This window comes from Ochlerotatus camptorhynchus, unplaced genomic scaffold (genome assembly GCF_037179485.1).
Source record: "Ochlerotatus camptorhynchus isolate MF236.1 unplaced genomic scaffold, CSIRO-AGI_Acam_v1.1 ptg000203l, whole genome shotgun sequence".
In the NCBI taxonomy this organism is placed as follows: Eukaryota; Metazoa; Arthropoda; class Insecta; order Diptera; family Culicidae; genus Ochlerotatus; species Ochlerotatus camptorhynchus.
In genome coordinates, this window is record NW_027040693.1 from 3,335,542 (window position 1) to 3,356,385 (window position 20,844).

Genomic DNA, 20,844 nt, shown 5'->3' on the forward strand with positions numbered 1-20,844 from the left:
TCGGCGCTGCGTTTATTCCGGACATCAAGAAGGCTCCGTCTTCATTTTCGGCTGATGCAGATGTGGTCGATCTGATTTTCGTGACTTAGTGCACTGGCCGATGGGGGAAGAGCGAGCCCCCGATCACCATGTCGTTATTGCCAAAAAATTCTGCAAACAGCTCACCGGTCTCGCTCATTTCGCTGAGACCATGGCGTCCCATGACACGCTCATAGTCCGTGTTGTCGGAGCCGATCTTCGCATTGAAGTCGCCAGTGTAGATCTTGATGTCACCCTTTGGAACCTTATCGACGACGGATTTCTAGCTTCATGCGTCGCGCCTCGTTGGCGAGTTGTGCCAGTTTACCCTGCTGGGCTAACGTCAATACATTCCATGATTCAGAGACAGTAGGTGGTTGGCCTAAGGTCTCCTATCCGCCGTGATGGAGCTGCCATCTTAGGTGTAGTTTCCAGGGAAAAGCATTTCTTATTCAGCCGCTGGATGCCAGTCAGACGCTGTTTGAGCCGCACCTCCATGGTGAACAGACGCTCGGGTTGGCGAAGCATTTCCTCTATCACCGTGCTATGGTTACCGCGCCAGTGTTCGCGTCGCACCTCCTCACTCTGCTATTGTCGGATTGACAACATTGCCCAGGCTACGCCAACCAGCTGTGTCCATGTTTCAGCTGGCAGTCTTTTGACTCATATGACTCTCGTGGAGGCGTGAGGTAGGAACTTCCAGATTGTCACTCACCATTTTGTAGCCCCACGATAAACTCATGAGATATTGAAACCTTGATTGGTACACTCCGGCCTACTTTCCCAACAAACAATTTGAGTTGATCAACAGCTGAATAAGCCATTTTTTAACTGAAGAAGCTTATTTTCTTATTTAACATTCAATCCATTCACCTTCATGCAATGGATCGAGTCATACTTGTCAAGGAGAACGCAAAGAGTAAGATTTGAAGGAAAATTGTCGTCTGTCATTCATGTAACATCTGGTGTGCCACAAGGTTCGCATCTTGGTCCACTACTATTCATCTTATTTGTCAATGATATAGAATACATTTTGAAGCTGCTTCATGTTTCAATATATGCAGACGACATGAAACTTTTCGTGGAAATATCTAAAGCATCTGATATGCAGCTATTTCAGCAAGAAGTTGACATTTTTACACTTGGTGTAAGAAGAATTTGTTAGAGATTAACGTTAGTAAATGTAATTCTATATCGTTTACAAGAAAGCATGCCATAGTAAATGACACAATTTCCCTTGGTGAGAAAACAGTTGAAAGGTGTAATCAAGTAAGGGACTTAGGCATTATTCTCGACTCTAAGTTGTCATTTGTTGATCACTACAATAACATTATATATAAAGCAAGTAACATGCTAGGGTTTATCAAAAGATTTAGTCTGCACTTCAATGATCCTTACACTATTAAAACATTGTATGTGGCCTATGTGAGACCTCTTCTTGAATACTGTAGCGTAGTGTGGGCTCCGTATCAGGATACATATATAAACCGCATTGAGTCTGTTCAAAAACAGTTTTTGTTGTTTGCCCTTCGAAAATTAGGTTGGACGAGATTACCACTTCCATCTTATGAATCGCGATGTTTGTTAATAAGTTTAGATGGACTGAAAAAACGAAGAGACTTTGCCATGGTAACATTTATAAACGATGTTATTGCTCAAAGAGTTAATGTTCCGGAAATTTTAGAAAATATAAATTTTTATGCTCCCACTCGCTCTCTGAGGATTAGGAATTTGTTTTACATTAACAATCAAAGAACAAACTATGCTAAAAATGGGCCTTTGAATAGAACTATGACCTGCTATAACGCATATTCCCAATCAATTGATGTAACAATGAATAAAATAACACTAAAAAAAGCATTCTTTTCAAGGTTAGCCAGGCAATAATATTTAAGACATAGTTAATATTTAAGCATTCATTGTAATTGGTCTACGATTGATTGACGACATAAATAAATAAATAAATAAATAAATAAATTTGTTGGGTTGGCACGTTTGGCACAGCGCTTGAGACAGCTTTCGGCACAGTTGAATGATTGAATCTCGTGGCACAGAGATTACGGTGTGCAGAGTTGGGTTGAATACCCCTTGCATAGGGCTGTATTTAAATTTGCAAACATTGTAGTATCATTTTGATTATTTTGCTGCCGAAGGCCATGCAAATTTCAAATCGTATACCGACAAATCAATATGTGATAATGATGATAATGGTTTACCACCCATTGTATCATGGAAACTAAGTCCGAGAGCAGTGGGCTCTCTTCTCTGTTTGTCTTGATCAAGCGTAATAACCTCTGATTGTCCTCAACATGTCGCCGTATGAAGGTCCAAAAACGGATTGGGTAGATCGATAGGCAAAGTCGCCTGTACGCATCTACGGAACAATAAAGAATCTCCTTCCAGCAACTTGATCAGCCAATTTGTTAAAAAGACAAGTCCCCAAACAGGAAGATGCCCCAATGAGTGGGGAGAAGAGCCCGCCCGTTATCCACGAAATGTTATCAACAGGGAGTTGGCATTCTCACTCTCCCCGTCCAAATCGCTTCAATCGGGTGCCCCGTTGGACCGTCCCTTTCCTTTTATTTATGTATTTCAATGTATATACGAGTTGATTGTTATGATCAGTGCTGTAAATTCTCAAAATCATTTGAACATTTTTGATGAAAATGAGAAAAGTAGCTATTCGCTATCAAAGGGGACCTCCTCCGAATGGGTGATATCAGTTGCTTAGTCATTTGACGAAGGCATGGATCATTCTCATTTGAGAAACGCTATATATCATTCGATTGAGTGTAACCTACACACAAACGGAGCTCTGGTCGACATTCCGGCGAAAAAGCTAAGCCAACCCGACACCAACCTGACTTCTATCAAACCCCAACCCGATGTTGACCCGACATTGACCCGACATAAACCCAAAATTGACCCGACATTAACACGACATTGGGTCGACATCGACCTTAAATTAGCCTTACATTGATTCGACATCGGGTCGACTTGTCTGTTCGGGACCATTTTCCTGGATTTCTTCCATACTCCACTGTCGTATATCAAATGATACTGAGTGACTCAATTGACAGTGACAATGAGCTTCGAATGAGAAAGGGGCTCTTCAAATTATGGTCATGTGAGAATTCGTTTACACAGAATTGTTTGAATGGTTGTAGTGGTTCATCTTCAATCGAATGATATGAAAATTTACAGCACTGGTTATGATTATTGTCAACAATACTTACATTTCGATGAATATCGTGATACTTATCATTACAGAATCCAATCTTTAATCGTTGACCATGTCGGTCAACAATACACACGTTCCGAGACGGGGCTCTGTGATAAAGCCATCTTCTTTTTCTTCATCATGTTCGCTCACCACCCGGAATGCATGCATTCTACCGAAATCTCAACAGCTGAACGTTCGGTAAACTATTTTACAGTTTTCGTGTAATTATTTACAGATATCTGTGAAAAATTCACAGATATTTGTGAAAAATTACAGGAAATCTGCGAAACTGTTTACCGAACGTTCAGCTATTGAGATTTCGGTAAAATTTTACAAATTACTGTAAAAATTTCTAAGTGTGTATATAAGCACAGACAAACAGACGTAACTCTTTGAAAAAGTTTATCTTGAAAACATAGTATCTCAAAACATAGGACCTCAGTAGCGACATCTTTCAGGCTTCTCGCGGAAAACAAGCTTGCTCGCTAACTCGCAAGCAATATTGCATAAAAGTTCTATAGAATGTATAGAAACGTCAAAGTGATCCGATGCCAGCGCTGCGGCGAGTAGTTCGCGGAACAGATAATATTCAAATCAACCGTTAAATGCGTGAACGAAGATACACAATGAAGTATTACGTCTGTTTGTCAGTGATATAAGCTTTCCTAATTCCCAACTCGGATGAAATCTTGAACAAAACTCTACTACTAATCTTGAAGTTTTCAAAGGGTTGCTGTCAGACAAACTCCTAAATACTTAATATATTTACTAGTTTTAAAAGCAGTCCCATTAAGCATTAATTCGTTTGGCTGTACTGCTGTGTCATTTGGGTATCTCACTAAAATTTGACTTTTCTCCCTATAGATCTACTTTGGATAGCTTCTCTTCTAGGACTTCAAGAATATTCTCTAACTCATTTATACTTCTTGTTATTATTAATATCCCTAATAAAAAATTACCATAAACGAACGATAACCCAAATGTGTGAACTATTCCACAAATGGTTTGGATGATACCCAGAACACGTCGTTAAGCAAATTAACCATAACATTTTTATTAGGGATGTCATCTAAATTAAAAAAAAAAAAAATTATCGGCAGTTTTTAGCAATCTATATCTATCAATTCTAATTCAGGAATATCTCTTGCCACGTTTTTAAGAACATCTTGTATTAAATAATTGAAAAGTTGAGGTGACAGGGGACATCCTTGTTTAATTCCCTTACCTCTTTTGAACTCTTTAGAAAATTGGTTTTGCCATAAAACTCTAGTGAGTTCATCCTTAACACATAATAACACCATAGAGGTAACTCTAAGACCAGAAGGTCCCGAAGAAACGTGCTCAACTTTTTGGCTCAGCTCTGGTACTCTCTTCGGTCCCAAGCTAATCGATGCACCCCTCGAAACATAAGAAAATCCATGAACCCCTCATTTTATCTGTCAAACTTTCATAGCGAATCAAAACAAACATTGCGTAGTACTAGAATTTCGACTAGAATGGGGTACGTTAATCGATTTGCTTAGGACCAATAGGCTAGTCAAGTAGTGAGCCAATTTAAAATCGTTAGTTTCGTATTGATTTTTGATAACACCCTGTTAACTAATCTAGATGGAACATTTAAATTAAGTAAAACTTCTTTTAAACTCTGCACATTTACTGTATCAAATGCCTTACAGATATCCAACGCTAAAACAATTTGATGTTTTCCTGCATTCCAATATTCTTCCATGACTCGCCTAGCAATGAATATATGATCATCTGTTGATCTACTTCTTGTAAATGCTGCTTGATAGAACCATAGAGGTAACTCTAAGACAAGAAGGTCCCGAAATAATGTGCTCAACTTTTTGGCTCAGCTCTGGTACTCTCTTCGGTCCCAAGCTAATCGATTCACCCCTCGAAACATAGGAAAAACCACTAACCCCTCATTTTATCTGTCAAACTTTCATAGCGAATCAAAACAATCATTGCGTAGTACTAGAATTTCGACTAGAATGGGGTACGTTAATCGATTTGCTTAGGACCAATAGGCTAGTCAAGTAGTGAGCCAATTTAAAATCGTTAGTTTCGTATTGATTGTTGATGGAACCCTGGATCTCCTGTGAATTTTCGAAGCTGGTTACCTATCCATTTAGCATATACCTTATAAGCCACATTACAAAGAGATATTCTACGAAAATGATCGGCTTCTGAAGCTTCTGTCTTTTTTGGAATGGGAATTTGCGTCGATTTGTTCCGCTCCGTCTGTCACTTCGTTTGTGGCAAAACAAAATCTTTCCTGCATCGTAGATGGAGTGACCCCCCAACAAATTACCATTTTTTTATGGAACAAACAAATTTTGGCTACTTTTCTCAAGGTTCTAAACCATTTAATTTTTTTTCGGAGCTCGAGTGGTAGTAAACGTAATTTTAACCGAGATTTTAACTGCTTCATTCGAGGTTATGGCTAATTATGGATGCGGTATCCCCAACAATCAATACGAAACTAACGATTTTAAATTGATTCACTGCTTGAGTAGCCTATTGGTCCCAAGTACTTGTATGGCGTACCCCATTCTAGTTGAAATTCTATTACTACACTATGTTTGTTTTGATTCGCTATGAAAGGTTGACAGATAACATCAGTCATTCCTCGCCGATAGCTTGAAGTAGCCGGACGTAGTTTGTTCGTGTCTCCGTTGCGGGTATTAGTTTCGTAGCCGGTGGAGTTTTTTTTTCCCACCATAGTGGTTTTTTTATATCGCGCGTTTTACCTACCGTGGACGAAGTTCAGTGCCCAAGGCAACCGCAGTCAGCAGAGGAAGTAGCCACCTTTAGCGACGCTATAGGTGGACTATCATCTCACCGTCATCATCTCATCACCACTCCAAAGCAGCAAGCAACAACAACAAAGCAGCAAACGGAGTGGCTGCACCAGCTCACACAGCCGGCACCGGCCGGTGTTAAGTATTCTATACAATAGTCTTCTCTAGCCCATTGCCGCGCTTTTGTTATTGAATTTTGCGCGTGGCTTTGCCCTCTCCCCTGATAGGGTTGTGAGGGCTATAGTGGTGCAACTTCTTGCAACTAATAAAAAGTTTATTTTTTTTTTTTTTTGATAATTTTGTTATTGTTTTGTTTGGTTGTTCATACACTGGGCAACAAAATATTAACAACTAGTAGTTAAGTAGATTAATTGGTGAAGGTTTTTTGAAGTATTTTTTTTTCCTTTTTAAGCGGTTGTGCACCGCGTTTGCGCAACACTTATGGCGTCTTCAGATACCTACGTTGCGCGAACTAGATACTATCAACCGTCTTCGAAAGGACCATGGGTTGTCTTTTTTCGGCCTAAAAATAAACCTTTGAAAACTCTCGACATTTCGAGAGACTTGCTGCGTAAGTATCCGGGAATCTTGGTACATAAAGAGAGATTCAATAAACTGCGTGTAGAAGCACCGACTTATGATGTGGCAAATAAAATTGCTGAACATGAGCTGTTTAGTGTTGAGTACAACATCTACATCCCTTCTCGAGATGTGGAGATAGAAGGTGTGGTCTCCGACGCGAGTCTGAGTGTCGAGGATTTAAAACGAGCATCGGGTTGCTTCAAAAACTCGAAAATCGGTCAGCAGGTACAGATACTGGATGTCAGGCAACTGCATTCAGTATCTTTGCAAGATGGCAAGAAAGTTTATCAGCATTCAGACTCGTTTCGGGTGACTTTCGCTGGTTCAGTTCTCCCAAACTTTGTCAAAGTTGATGGTGCTTTTTTTCCGGTGCGGTTGTTTGTACAGAGGGTATATAATTGTACCAACTGCAAAAGGCTGGGACACTCAGCCAGCCATTGTGGCAACAAAACTCGTTGTGGCAAATGTGGTGAAAACCACAAAGAGGATTCTTGCCACAAAGAATCAGTAAAATGCGCTTATTGTGGCGAGAATCCTCACCCCTTGCAGGAGTGCCCGATGTACAAACAGCACTCCGATAAAGTGCAGCGTTCAATCTCTGGACGCTCCAAGCAGTCATATGCACAAATGGTGAAGGCTGCATCAGCCGTCCAAGATGAAAATCAATTTTCGATTTTGTCAGCTGAAGAATCGGACTCTGACTCATCCGATGAGGGTGACTCTACGGTGGTACACGCACCTTTGAAAACGAACGGATCCTCAAAACGAAAATGCTCCTCCCCGAAAGTGCGCCATAAGAAAACTAAAGTCACTCCCAGAGGATTGCAAAATTCCCAGGGTAATGGGGATGAAAAAATTAAATCGAAGGCTCCTACTGCTCCACTTCCTGGCTGCAGTAAGGATTTTCCGCCATTACCCAACAAAGAAAAGAAAAACAAAAAAGCTGCTCCTCAAACTTCTCAAAAGAAATCCAAGTCCGAACGCGGTTTGCTAGCTTTTTCGGACATTGTGGAATTCATATTAAATATGTTCAACATACAAGACCCTCTTAGAAGCTTAGTTTCTGCCTTGCTTCCAACATTAGAATCATATCTTAAGCAATTGACTGTTTCATGGCCCCTCCTTGCATCAATCATATCTTTCGATGGATAATTCGTCGAACGAGGTTGAAGATATGATCACTGTGCTACAGTGGAACTGCCGTAGTCTAGTGCCTAAACTAGACTCGTTCAAATTTTTACTTCACAATTCTGATTGTGATATATTTGCTCTCTGTGAAACATGGCTTTCTTCCGATAAAGAACTCAACTTCCACGATTTTAACATTATTCGCCTGGATAGAGACGATTCTTATGGAGGAGTACTTTTAGGGATCAAAAAGTGCTACCCTTTCTACAAAATTTCCCTTCCTGCTCTATCAGGCGTCGAAATCGTCGCTTGCCAAATAAATGTGAAGAACAAAGATCTTTGCATAGCTTCAGTATACGTTCCACCAAGAACCTCCATTAGCCGTAGTCAACTCTGGAATCTAGTTTCGATTCTTCCATCCCCAGTATTAATTCTGGGTGATATGAACTCCCATGGTACTGGGTGGGGCGATCTATATGACGACAATAGAGCGGCTATTTTTTACGATTTATGTGACGATTTCAATTTGACTATTTTGAACACTGGTGAAGCGACACGTATAGCAAAACCTCCGGCTCGAGAAAGCCGACTCGACCTATCTTTGTGTTCAAGATCGCTATCATTGGATTGTCAGTGGAAGGTTATCAATGATCCCCATGGTAGTGATCATTTGCCAATCATCATTTCAATTAAGTGTGCCCCTCACTCTGCAGAACCATCTCGTGTTCCATTTGATCTTACAAGGAACATAGATTGGCAGAAATATGCAACGGCGGTGACAATCGGTGTCGAATCAATAGATGCGCTTCCACCATTGGAAGAATATCGATTCCTAGCCGATTTGATTTACAAAAGCTCACTGGAAGCACAAAAAAGAAAAGTTCCAAGTGCACCCTTTAAAAGGAGACCAGCCACACCTGGTTGGGACGAAGAATGCACAAAATTGTATGTAGAAAAATCTGATGCTTTCAAAGCTTTTCGTAGACACAAAACCTCCACATACTTCGAGGAATATTCAAAGCTTGAGACAAAGCTGAAACAATTAATCAAAGCAAAAAAACGCGGTTATTGGCGCAATTTCGTCGAGGGACTCTCACGAGAAACCTCAATGACCACCTTGTGGAGGGTGGCTCGCAACATGCGTAACCGCTCATCTTCTAATGAGAGTGAAGAATACTCCAACCGATGGATATTCGATTTCGCTAAAAAGGTCTGTCCGGACTCAGTTCCAGCACAAAATATTCTTCGAGAAGCGTCTCCTAGCGGCGGCTCTCTGGATAGACCATTCTCAATGCTGGATTTCTCTATGGCTCTTCTTTCATCGAACAACTCCTCACCGGGAAGCGATATGATTAAATTCAATCTTCTGAAAAATCTCCCAGATATCGCTAAAAGACGCTTGCTAGACTTATTCAATTCCTTACTAGAAAACAACATTATACCGCCTGAATGGAGACAGGTCAAAGTAATAGCCATTCGAAAACCTGGCAAACCAGCGTCTGACCATAACTCATACCGTCCGATTGCCATGCTTTCGTGCATTAGGAAATTGTTGGAGAAAATGATCCTTCGGAGACTCGATCAGTGGGTCAAAACAAATAATTTGCTATCAAATACACAGTTTGGGTTCCGCAAGAGCAAAGGAACAAACGATTGTCTAGCGCTGCTTTCCACAGATATTCAACTGGCCTTTGCACACAAGGAGCAATTGGCTTCAGTATTCTTGGACATTAAGGGGGCTTTTGATTCAGTTTCCATTGAAATTCTGTCAGACAATCTGCACAGATGTGGACTTTCTGGAATTTTAAATAATTTCTTGTACAATTTGTTGTCAGAAAAGCAAATGAACTTTTCCCTTGGACAACTGACAACTTCCAGAATTAGCTACATGGGCCTGCCCCAAGGCTCATGTCTCAGCCCTCTTCTTTATAACTTTTACGTCAAAGATATCGACAACTGTTTGGCAGAACAATGCACGCTAAGACAACTTGCAGATGACGCTGTGGTTTCCGTAAGAGGTCCACATGCCGTGGACTTGCAAGGACCATTGCAAAATTCCTTAGATAACTTGTCTTCTTGGGCTATGAATCTAGGGATCGAATTCTCGCCGCAGAAAACTGAACTGGTAGTGTTTACTCGAAAGCGGTACCCAGCCCAAATGCAGCTTAATCTTTTGGGCAGAAACATTACCCAATCATTGTCTTTCAAGTACCTTGGGGTCTGGTTTGATTCAAAGTGCACTTGGAATGCCCATATTACGTATTTGAAGCAAAAATGTCAGCAGAGGATCAACTTTCTCCGTTCAATTTGCGGCACATGGTGGGGTGCTCATCCGGGAGACCTCATAACGCTTTATAAAACAACTATTCTCTCTGTTCTAGAGTACGGCTCTTTCTGCTTTCTCTCGGCAAGAAAAAGTCACCTAATAAAATTGGAACGAATTCAATATCGTTGTCTGCGTATTGCTCTAGGCTGTATGCACTCAACGCATAACATGAGTCTCGAGGTTCTGGCAGGAGTAACACCCCTCCAGAACCGTTTCTGGGAGCTCTCTCTCAGAATACTAATCAAATGCGGAGTGACGAACACACTTATAATTGCTAATTTTGAAGAAATTCTTGGGCTGAACACACAATCTCGATTTATGAGAATCTACCACCACTACATATCATCAGATATGTGTCTTCCTTGTTATACTCCAGACCGTGTTCACTTCACCAATCGCAGTTCCTCAATTGAATATGATCTGACCATGAAACAAGCAACTCATGGGATTCCCGATCAACTTCGACCTATTATTATTCCGCGTATTTTTACTGAAAAGTACCAACAAGTCAATTGCATGAAAAGATATTTTACAGACGGGTCCCGTCTCAATGGATCCACTGGCTTCGGTGTCTTCAATGAAAACTCTAGCGCCTTCCGCAAACTTCAGGAACCTTGTTCCGTTTTTGTTGCTGAGCTGGCAGCAATCAACTTCGCATTGGGGATGATTTCCAACATGCCCGCAGACCATTACTTCATCTTCACGGATAGTCTCAGTTCGATTGAGGCTATTCGGTCGATGAAACAAGGTAGGCACTCATCTTATTTCCTTTCAAAGGTAAGGGAGCAGATGTGTGTGCTGGTCGAAAGATCATATATGATTACCTTTGTATGGGTCCCCTCACATTGCTCAATCCCAGGCAATGAGAAGGCGGACTCTCTCGCAAAGGTGGGCGCGCAGGAAGGCGAATTTTATGACAGGCAAATTTCACACGATGAATTTTACCATTTAGTGCGTCAGAGTACCCTTTCGAGTTGGCAAACCGATTGGGACAATGGAAATCTTGGACGGTGGTTACATTCAATTATTCCTAATGTTTCTTCGAGAGCGTGGTTTAAAGGCTTGGGCTTAAGTCGTGACTTCATTCGCGTGATGAGTAGACTTATGTCCAACCACTACTCGCTAGATGCTCATCTCAATAGAATAAACCTCGTGGACAGCAACATATGTCGGTGTGGAAACGGGTACGACGACATCGAACACGCAGTTTGGCAATATACGGATAATGACGCCGCCAGAGAGCGACTTTTGAATACCCTCGAGGCCCAAGGAAGACAACCCTATATCCCTATCAGAGATGTGTTGGGTACCCGCGATCTCTTCTATATGCAGTCGATTTATGTTTTTCTGCAAATGTCTAGTATAAGAATTTAATTCGTTTGTCTTTTGTATCTCTTTATTAGTTTTTGTTTGTCTTGTCCCCCGTCTCGATGAGTCTCATCGTCGCCCACTGGTCACTATAGCCGGTCGAACTCCAGACGAATCTAGAACCACACTAACGTTCACACTGGCGACAACGCTCTGATGAGGCAACGATACCCTACTCCCAAGCTCCTCCCCTGATCCTATCCTTCGAAAATGTACCCTTCTAACCTCGAGTAAGCCGCGAGTAATCGGCCCAACTCCTACTAGACATAGAATTAAGTGAATTTTGTTACACACAGTGAACAATGAATTATCGGCTCCGTAAAGCTAACGCGATTGAGCCTTCCAAATAAACGAACTAGATAAAAAAAAAAAAAAGATAACATCAGGGGTGTGTGGATTCATGCAGAACATGCAGGGGTGAGTGAAATAGCTTGGGACTGCTTGGGACCGTTGTTCTGGTACTGAGTGAGCCAAAAATAATAATGATTTTCTTCGGGACCCAGTGGTCTTAGAGTTACCTCTATGGTATCCCTGTATTTCTGGATTGAAAAAAAATATATTTTAAATTAAATGTTTATTATTTTTTTTGAACCCCCCTCTAAGGTGATCATTCGTTGGGAAAAAAGTGAACCTACAATTTATAACGGCCAATTGGCAAATCCAAGTTGGCACTCGTGGAGAATAGAAAAACTATGAAAGTGATGATGGTTTCAAAATTTTCCAACTGGGAGGTATACGAGTGCAATCTTAAATTACATTTATTTTGCAAATTGAGCATTTTATTTAAATCTGGTTACTGGTAGAAAAGCTGAAATCTATGTATGCACCTAAATATCTGAATTTTTTTTTTTCTATATTATATGCCTATTGAGTAGTCCTTAAGTTTTCTACTAACGTAGCACTAACCTGATTTAAATAAAATGCTCAATTTGCAAAATAAAAGCATTTTAAGATTGCACTCGTATACCTCACCGTGTAAAATTTTGAAACCATCATCACTCTCATAGTTCTTCTATTCTCCACGAGTGCCAACTTTGATTTGCCAATATTAGAACATACTTCTTATTTTTTCCTAAAACATTAAAAAAATGTTCTGACTGTTACAACTGTTTGCTTGTTTAGTCCATTCAAATAGAGCAAACTGAGCTGATCTTCGTTTTCTATTGTCCACCAGATGTCAGCTCTGTGCTATCTCACACCCAGTTCGAGAGTGTGCTTGCTGCGTCCTCCCATGATACAACCACATTCACCGGACCATCAATCTCTCCAATGGTTGATAAAGAGAGATTTTCGAATCGGTGTGCCGCCATGCAGTGCATTCAAATGCTGGTCTGTCAAAAACAGGTTTCCTCCCTTATTGCTCGCATTCCTTCGCATACACATTTCTATAGGTGATGGTTCACACATTCCGTAACGTACGAAAATAATGATCAGCTGAAACGATGAATTTTAATCTTGACCGTATTGATCAGTTCACGAAGATTTGCCGCACTCTTCTCTCACCCGTAAGTTTTGACAGTTTTGGGTGGTTTGTTTTGGCTCCCATTCGTTGCTATCTCTTTTACTCAGAAGCAAAATGATAGGGAGCAAAAAGTGAGGTTAGGGACCGTGCACTGATCTATTGTCACCATTAGCTTGAAAAGCTGTTCAAATTTTCTACACCAGTACGGCGCTTATGGACGCTCCCAAATGGGGTTTTTGTTTGGTTCTTGATTCACATGGCATACTCTCGCAGAATTTCTCTCTCTCTCTCATTAAAATCCTAACTGACAAGTTTGTAGCCTAGCGATGGCAATGACGTTTATATAAGGTCTGGTCCAAAGGGCTTATTGGTGTTAGTGAAATGTGCAAATGTTTAGTGGTGTTCGTATTTTTTTGCAATGTTTATCTTTTAACACGAAACAGCTGTTGGCAGTGACGTATTTCTATCTGATCTCAGTATGTTGGCAGTGACGTATTTCTATCTGTTCAGAGATGTTCAGCAATGTTTACAACATGTTTGCTTCTAACACCAGCAAGCTGCCTGTTGGCCCAGACCTTATTGTAGCGATGGAGACCTGTTTAACGTTTCTGTAGTTGCGAAGACTGCGACTTGAACGTGTGTTTGTGTGATATATCATATCATTATGCGACCCCCCGTCGAGTGTTTTTGTGTTTGTGCGAGCGAGAGGTGAAGTTTTTACTTTGGCAGACGACACTGTCAGGCTGAAGTAAGGAAGGTTTTCCTCACGTCGTTTTCCTTCGGAGCGTGTGTTGTGAGTTTATTTGGATATAAAACCCTTTTTCCGAACCGTGCACCTTTCCAGGGGACTTTCCCGGTCTGATTTTCAGGTAGGGATCCAACGACGAGATAATCCCCTCGGGAGGATTGAATTGGATTCTCGGGTATTGTTGTTTGGTGCAAGATTGTGCAAGAATAGAGAGAGAGAGTGACCGACCGTAACTTTGTAACCGCGAGTGTTTGGTAATAGTTTTTTAAAATCACCCCTCGCCCGTGTGGTTAGTTGGATAACCCCTCGTCGGCGCGGACAAGTTTTGATAGTTGCTGACGGTGTGCGAGAAGGACTTTTTAATTATATTTTTCGCTGTGTATATCGAGTGCCATCGGAGAAGAACAGTAGGTTGATTCAGGGCTTTCTTTCCTTCGACGGCTCACGGTTAAACGTTTAGTGTGGTGTTGTGTGGTGAGCGAGCCGCGAGAATATCTCCGCACAGACCGCGAGTATTTATACAACTGTGAGTGTGTTCCTTTTGTAATATGGCGAGATCGATCGATGAGGAGGTAAGTGGATTGATTTTTTTCCGATTTAATTCCGTCTGTGTGCTTTGGGTTTCAACGGAAAACAACAACGAGGAAAGTCTCCGAATGAACGGGTTTCCCGCGGGCCGAATCGAGACGTCCCCCGCCCATAAATCGCTCAATGTGACAGTTCCAAAAATATGTATACTCTACTTGATTGACGATAATTGACGACCTAAACAGTCTGCTTTTCGAGGAAGCTCATTTCTATATTACGTCGTTATTTACTACTGTTGATGAGTCAGAGATCTCCCGTATCGCTTGCCAGATCGCTGTGACCAACTTTCAAAGGAAATTCTTGTCAACTAGCAACAATAAACAAAACCGTTTCATAATCGAGTTCGAGGTAACGCCCCAACGAGTGAGAGAGCGCATAGCCACTTGTATAGCTAGGTACATGTGTATAGGCGACATCGGAGTGCTGTAGCACACTTGCGTTGCTTCTGTCGTCGGTTTCTACACAGTTATTGGCGGTGGTGGCATCCACCGACTACTAAAAGTTTCATCCTCACTATTGATTTATCGATCACTGGCAAAATTCTTCAGCATCTCATCTCCTGATGATCACAAATGGTCGCCGCATTGTCAACAAAAATGTTCATTCACTAGTGTTGATGAAAAGTGTGACATGGATGTTGCTGTCAAAACTAATTATTTTTAATGATCTTGCGGTTCGTGCACGGTGGCAGGTATTTCGACATGCCCAGACGATTATATGCACACATATCGTTAACAAGATAAACCCTAACAGTTGTTTACGTCCATGGAAACATAGCTGGCATGTATAGTACACTTTTTGAAAACCATTATGTGCATTTGAAATTAGTTCAATTAACCCCATAAAGACGCAACTTTAACCCGGTTAGCCCAAAACTACATAAACATCTTGGTATGTTTACATTTTACTCATTGTCATGGCGACGGAGTTAGTAAAAATTCCGTCACCATCATCGAGGGCTTACCCCTGCATGCAAGCAATATCGATGTGGTGCACGATCTGAGACCACTCCGCTGAAAGTGAACTTATTGCCTGTCCTATATCCACCCTAGCAACACATTTGAAAAGGGTCGATAAACCACTTGTAAACAATTACTACACCATATGATAGAGTGAACTTTCCTCAATCAGACGCTTCTGTTGGTTTGCCTGGATGAGTCTTAATCCGCGAGAAATCAACGTTTAAAGTTATCGTTTCCAGTTCACTCATTGGCCCGTTTCACATGTTCGTCTTGCACTGTTCTTCCACATTCTCCGGATCTCTGTGGCAAAAGTCGAAGCGCGCCGTGAATGCCGCGCCGTGCGCATTCAGACATTCTGAGCTGACAGCTATTGCCGAGGCTATTGCTTCCTTTCTTCAATAACTACCTAGACGATGATGGTGCCAATATTAACCCCTTCTCCCTCTGACATTTCTCATTTCGAGAGCATTCGTCTAAACCTGTCTAAACGTTCTTATTGAATGCAAAAATTGCTTACAGTCTCATTTTTTTTATTATTTATTTACCCCTGCAAAAGCAGCATGCCTTCTTCTTTAGCGCTTTTCTAAACATACCACACGGTTTTAGTAGTAGTGGACTGTCGCTCGTTAATTCGATGCGGATTGGAACACACACAGCCACTTTAGGCAGACTGGTGCTACTGCTAGTTGTGTATAGTCGTCACTTGGCAGTATTTAAGGGAGCTTCTTATTATTTAGATCTTCGCTTTTTTTGTTTTCTTTCCTTGTGCTACTCAGCCTGTTTTGCTGTTGTTGTTCTATGCAAAAATGACTAGTGTACAATTGGCAAATCAAAGTTGGCACTCGTGGAGAATAGACGAACTATGAAAAAGATGATGGTTTTAAAAATTTTCCACGGAGAGCTATTGGCAAATCAAAGTTGGCACTCGTGGAGAATAGAAGAACTATGAAAGTGATGATGGTTTTAAAAATTTTCCACGGAGAGCTATACGAGTGCAATCTTAAAATGCTTTTATTTTGAAAATGGAGCATTGTATTTAAATCTGGTTGTTGCTACAGTTATAGAAAAGCTGAAATCTATGCATACACCTTAAAATCTGAAAAGAAATTATTTTTTCTATATTATATATCTATTGAGTAGTCCTTAAGTTTTCTACTAACGTAGCATCAACCAGATTTAAATAAAATGCTCCATTTGCAAAATAAAGGCATTTTAAGATTCAATTCGTATACCGTGTAAAATTTTGAAACCATCATCACTTTCATAGTTCATCTATTCTCCACGAGTGCCAACTTTGATTTGCCAATACGAGTGCAATCTTAAAATGCTTTTATTTTGAAAATGGAGCATTGTATTTAAATCTGGTTGCTGCCTAAGTGGTAGAAAAGCTAAAATCTATGAAAAATCTAAAAATCTGAAAAGAAATTATTTTTTCTATATTATATGTATTGAGTAGTCCTTAAGCGTTCTACCACAAACGAAGTGACAGACGGAGCGGCTCGAAAACTTTGGTGACTAACCTGCTATTTCAATTTTTCAGTGTACCACATGGCAACACCACTACTACTAGATTGTACCACATGGCAACACTACTACTGGATTGAACTAGCATTTTCACCAAATGTATTAGAATGTTTTGGTTCTATCTCTTTCACTCTACTCAAAACTGAAATGCATAAAAAAAATTACAAAATGATACACTCTTTGCACTCTGTCAAAGAATCATTGTACACAAAATCAACTTTGTTCAAATCAAAACAAAAAAACTAACCCATCTGGTGGATGATGGCACAAGCTTCCAAGAAAATTCTATTACAGTGAACCACATTATTTTAATGGATTTCTTCGCCAGTTAGTCGTCTGTCACTTCGTTTGTGGTTCTACTAACGTTGAAATAATCAAATTTAAATAAAATGCTCCATTTTCAAAATAAAAGCATTTTAAGATTGCACTCGTATACCTCACCCTGCCCTTTGTTAACAATTATAGGAACTAAGCGTATGTGTAATTTCCGAAAGAGGTCACCATTAAGAACAGCAGCGACATCTGAAGGAAAATTAACGCAGAAGCATGGTAACATGCTTAATTCAATTCAGAATTCTCGTTCTTCTCCTCATAATATCCTTTGAATTCTGGGAATCTTGGGATTCCGGATTAGAACCTAAGCGGACAAACGGATTCACTAAAAATGCTTTAGTGAATACTTTAAAAAACAGTCATCTTTTAAAGAAAAGAAAAAATCTTATCTAAGTTGAGTCTTTTTCAAATTGCCGTCACTTACCGTGCTAACCATTTCATCAGTTTTCTTACCGCTTCTTAACATTTTCTAGCAGAATCTTCAAAATTTGGTTATGTTTGTTGGTGTTCCAGCCGATTCCGACGGAGATTCCAGACGATTCCAACACAGATTCAAAACGATTTTGACAGAGTTTGCTGACGTTTGCAACGTAAGAGGTTCCAGTCAAGTTCAGTAGAGATGTCAGATGCTGCCAATGAAGGTTCCAGGCGATTCCGACCGAATTTACAGGCGTTCTTAAAGGAGAAGATTCCAGACGACTTCGGTAGGGATTTCAGAATGAATGCCAATGAAGGTTCCACACGATTCCGACGAAGGAGATTCCTGACGATGTCGACAAAAATTGAAACCGATTTCGAAGGAGTTTGCCGATGTTTGCGACGGAGGAGGATTCACGACGCAGGTTCCAGCAGATTCCGACTGATATTTCAAATGATTTTGTCAGAGATTCCACACCATTTCGGCGGTGTTTGCTGACGGTTATGACGGAGTGATGATGTTTCAGACGATTGCAGTGTAGATTTCAGAAGCTACTAACACAAAAGTCAACTGGCGACAGGGACACGTCCAAAAAAGGAGTTCCGCAAATAAACTGGAAATTAGTACATTATTTGTTGGCATTATAATTGGTTTTATGATTTAATTAAACCTTAATTGGCAACATTTGAACCCTCCGCTGAAATCGTCTGAAACCTCCTTCAGGACCTTCAGCTAATTCCGTCGAAATAGTCTGGAAACTATGTCGAAATCGCCAGTAATCTCCTTCAGAATCGTCTTAAACCAAGGGGCAAGACAGCTCCTAATCATGAGCAATATCATAGTTGCTTTTGAGGCCCCTCGAGTAACTCACTTTGCTCAGTGAGCTAGATCGCTGTAATTTCCTTTCTCACTTTGCGCATCACAGCTATATTTAAAGGTGCAGCTTCATACGAAGCCGTAAAGCTGCTGTCAAACAAAAGAACAATAAAACCGGAACTCGGAAAAACTTAAATCATCTCAGTCCAACCGTGAACGTGAAAGAAATCTGTTGCAACCTTACACTTACGACGGTCGAATGCTTATCTGGTTGATGTGGTAGAAAAACCCGATCTGCCTGACCAAATACTCAAAATCGATACTCGTCGAAGCAATCCCGTCCCATCGCTTGCCAAACTGCCGTTGGATGGAACTGCGAACCGAGCTCTGTATTACCACGGCGCCGTTGTGCTGACGGTGGACATCCATCCCCGTTTTTGGTGCTTTTGCTGGGCCTTCCGGATGGTCGTGATACGGTCCCACCGAGATTTTGCTGCGGCCGTCGACCGAAGTCTCCAGGATGTAAAGAGAATGTCGACGAAGACAATCGTCGTCGTCGTCTTCCTGGCGAGTTTTTTTTCACTTCGGTTTCGTCCGGTGGATCGTTAATGGGTTTATGGGCAAACAAAGATCGCACTCATCGGAAACAGCAGCTACTTCATCGTCATCCTCCTCTTCGGCTTCGGCAGTGGCAGCGACTGCACTGATGCTCTGGCTGAACATTCTACGGGGTAATGGTTTGTAGCGTTGTCTTCAGAGCTGGAATTGGATGTTAATCGGTTTTTGCCCCATATTTTCTATTCCGGAAACTGTGGCGGCGGGTACCGTTGGAGGAGTCATGGTTGAAAATTTCAACTTGAAATATTGCTCGCCATGGTGCCAACGGGAATGTTAGTCGAAAAGGGATCGGAGTTAGTTATTACCACATTGACTGGTGATGCCTTTTCCAATGGGACTTCTGTAACGACTGGAGAAATCGAAGAGGATGGGATCGCTGCATTATAGGTGGAATTCCAGATCTTTAGAAGAATATTGGAGAGCTTTTTTTGATTGGACATGACCCTTTTGGAGTGACGACTGGGTCTGGTTGCTGGGAAGGAAGAATAACCCTTAAAGCTGGTTGGAAGTGTAGGTTGTTATTAGTAGTAAGCAGGCACTTACACAGGTTCTTCCATAATATTCCAGTTATTCGAAAGGCTCAGAATACACTTGGGATTACTTTATTTACAAACAAAACTGACGTCTAATATGAGACGTATATGCTTAAAAAGAGTAAACGAAGCAGGCAACCTCCTTCGTCGTAATCGTGTGGAATCACTGTCAAAATTGCCTGGAACCTTCTACGTCGGAATCACCTGGAAACAACATTGGCAGCATCTGAAATCTCCCCTGAAATCATCGGGAAATCCGTTGTAATCGCCTGGAATCTCTATAGCAATCGTCTGGAGCCTCTTCCGTGGTGAACGTCAGGAAACTCTGTCGAAATCTTCTGGAATCTCCTCTGTCGTAATCGCCTTGAACCTTCATTGGCAGCATCTGAAAGCTCCACCGATATCATATGCAACCTCCTCCGTCGGGAACATCAGCATACTCCGTCGAAATCAAGGGGTGGTCACTCTTTACACGCATTTTGCGCCGAATTTTTTCTCAGTGTGCCTTAACTGTGCCGCAGATGTGACGACAATGCCATAACATAGTGATAACTTTGTTTATTTGTGCATAATGGCATGTTTGGCAACCCGGTATTTTGGCAGCTCGATTGATTCATTTGTTTCAAATCAAATTTTCAGCCAGAGGTTTTCAAGTTTTTACTTAGTAGGGTATACGTCCCTAACCTCGGTCTAATATGCAGCCATAGATTACGTTTTTAATCATAACTCATCAATTAATTTACCTGCAAACGATATTCTACTGCTAAATGGTATGCTTAGATATGCTTATCATGTCGTTTGCTATCAGGAACCGCAAAAAGTTGAAAAACTTACTTTTTTTAAGACAAAAACTCACCAGGGAAATGTATGTAATATCGGTCTATTGTCCCCAAATTGGGTCTATTTATGGATGCAACTTCGTCCTATCCTGTTTGATTCTCAAAAAAAACGCTCTTGGTAACGTTTTCTTATGTATTTTTTTTTATCACTATCACTGTTAACTTAATACTCTTCATTCCTCAAAACATTTCTTAGAGAAAATTTTACGAAAACTACATTAAATCACTCAAGTTAAAAATTAAAAATTAAAAATTTCGCTTATCGTCTTTCGACCGCAGAATATCTAAATCAAAACATTGTGATGTTCATTATACAGATTTGGCAGAAAAAATCTCCCTTCCTGTTCGTTCCTTATCATCCAAATGCAAACCACATTGTTGACGTTACTCTTATTGCTATATGCTGTCAAATGAATTTCATGGGCCAAAGTTAGGAACATAGAAAAGAAATGTGTCCCTAAAGTTGGGTCCATGATTTACTTGTGAAAACGTTGTTAAACAATTAAAATAAACATAAAATATTCAAACAGTAACTGTGAGTTTTACGTCTAGTG

At 40.8% G+C, this 20,844-nt stretch overlaps 1 protein-coding gene across 7 annotated transcripts in view; it reads left to right on the top strand.

Moving 5' to 3' along the window:
* Window positions 1–13,972: 13,972 nt before the first annotated feature.
* Window positions 13,973–20,844, top strand: part of Atpalpha (sodium/potassium-transporting ATPase subunit alpha) — a 216,242-nt gene continuing 209,370 nt past the window's right edge. For 3 of the 7 annotated variants that reach the window (XR_010517724.1, XM_065224003.1, XM_065224004.1), the window contains exon 1: window positions 13,975–14,231. Coding sequence is in view for 5 of the 7 variants with exons in the window: in XM_065224003.1 (XP_065080075.1) it covers window positions 14,208–14,231 (24 nt within the window). In the remaining 2 variants the exon portion in view is untranslated. Of the gene's footprint in view, window positions 14,232–20,844 lie in introns of all 7 variants that reach the window. The other 4 variants (XM_065224007.1, XM_065224006.1, XM_065224011.1 and 1 more) reach the window with 4 other exon arrangements.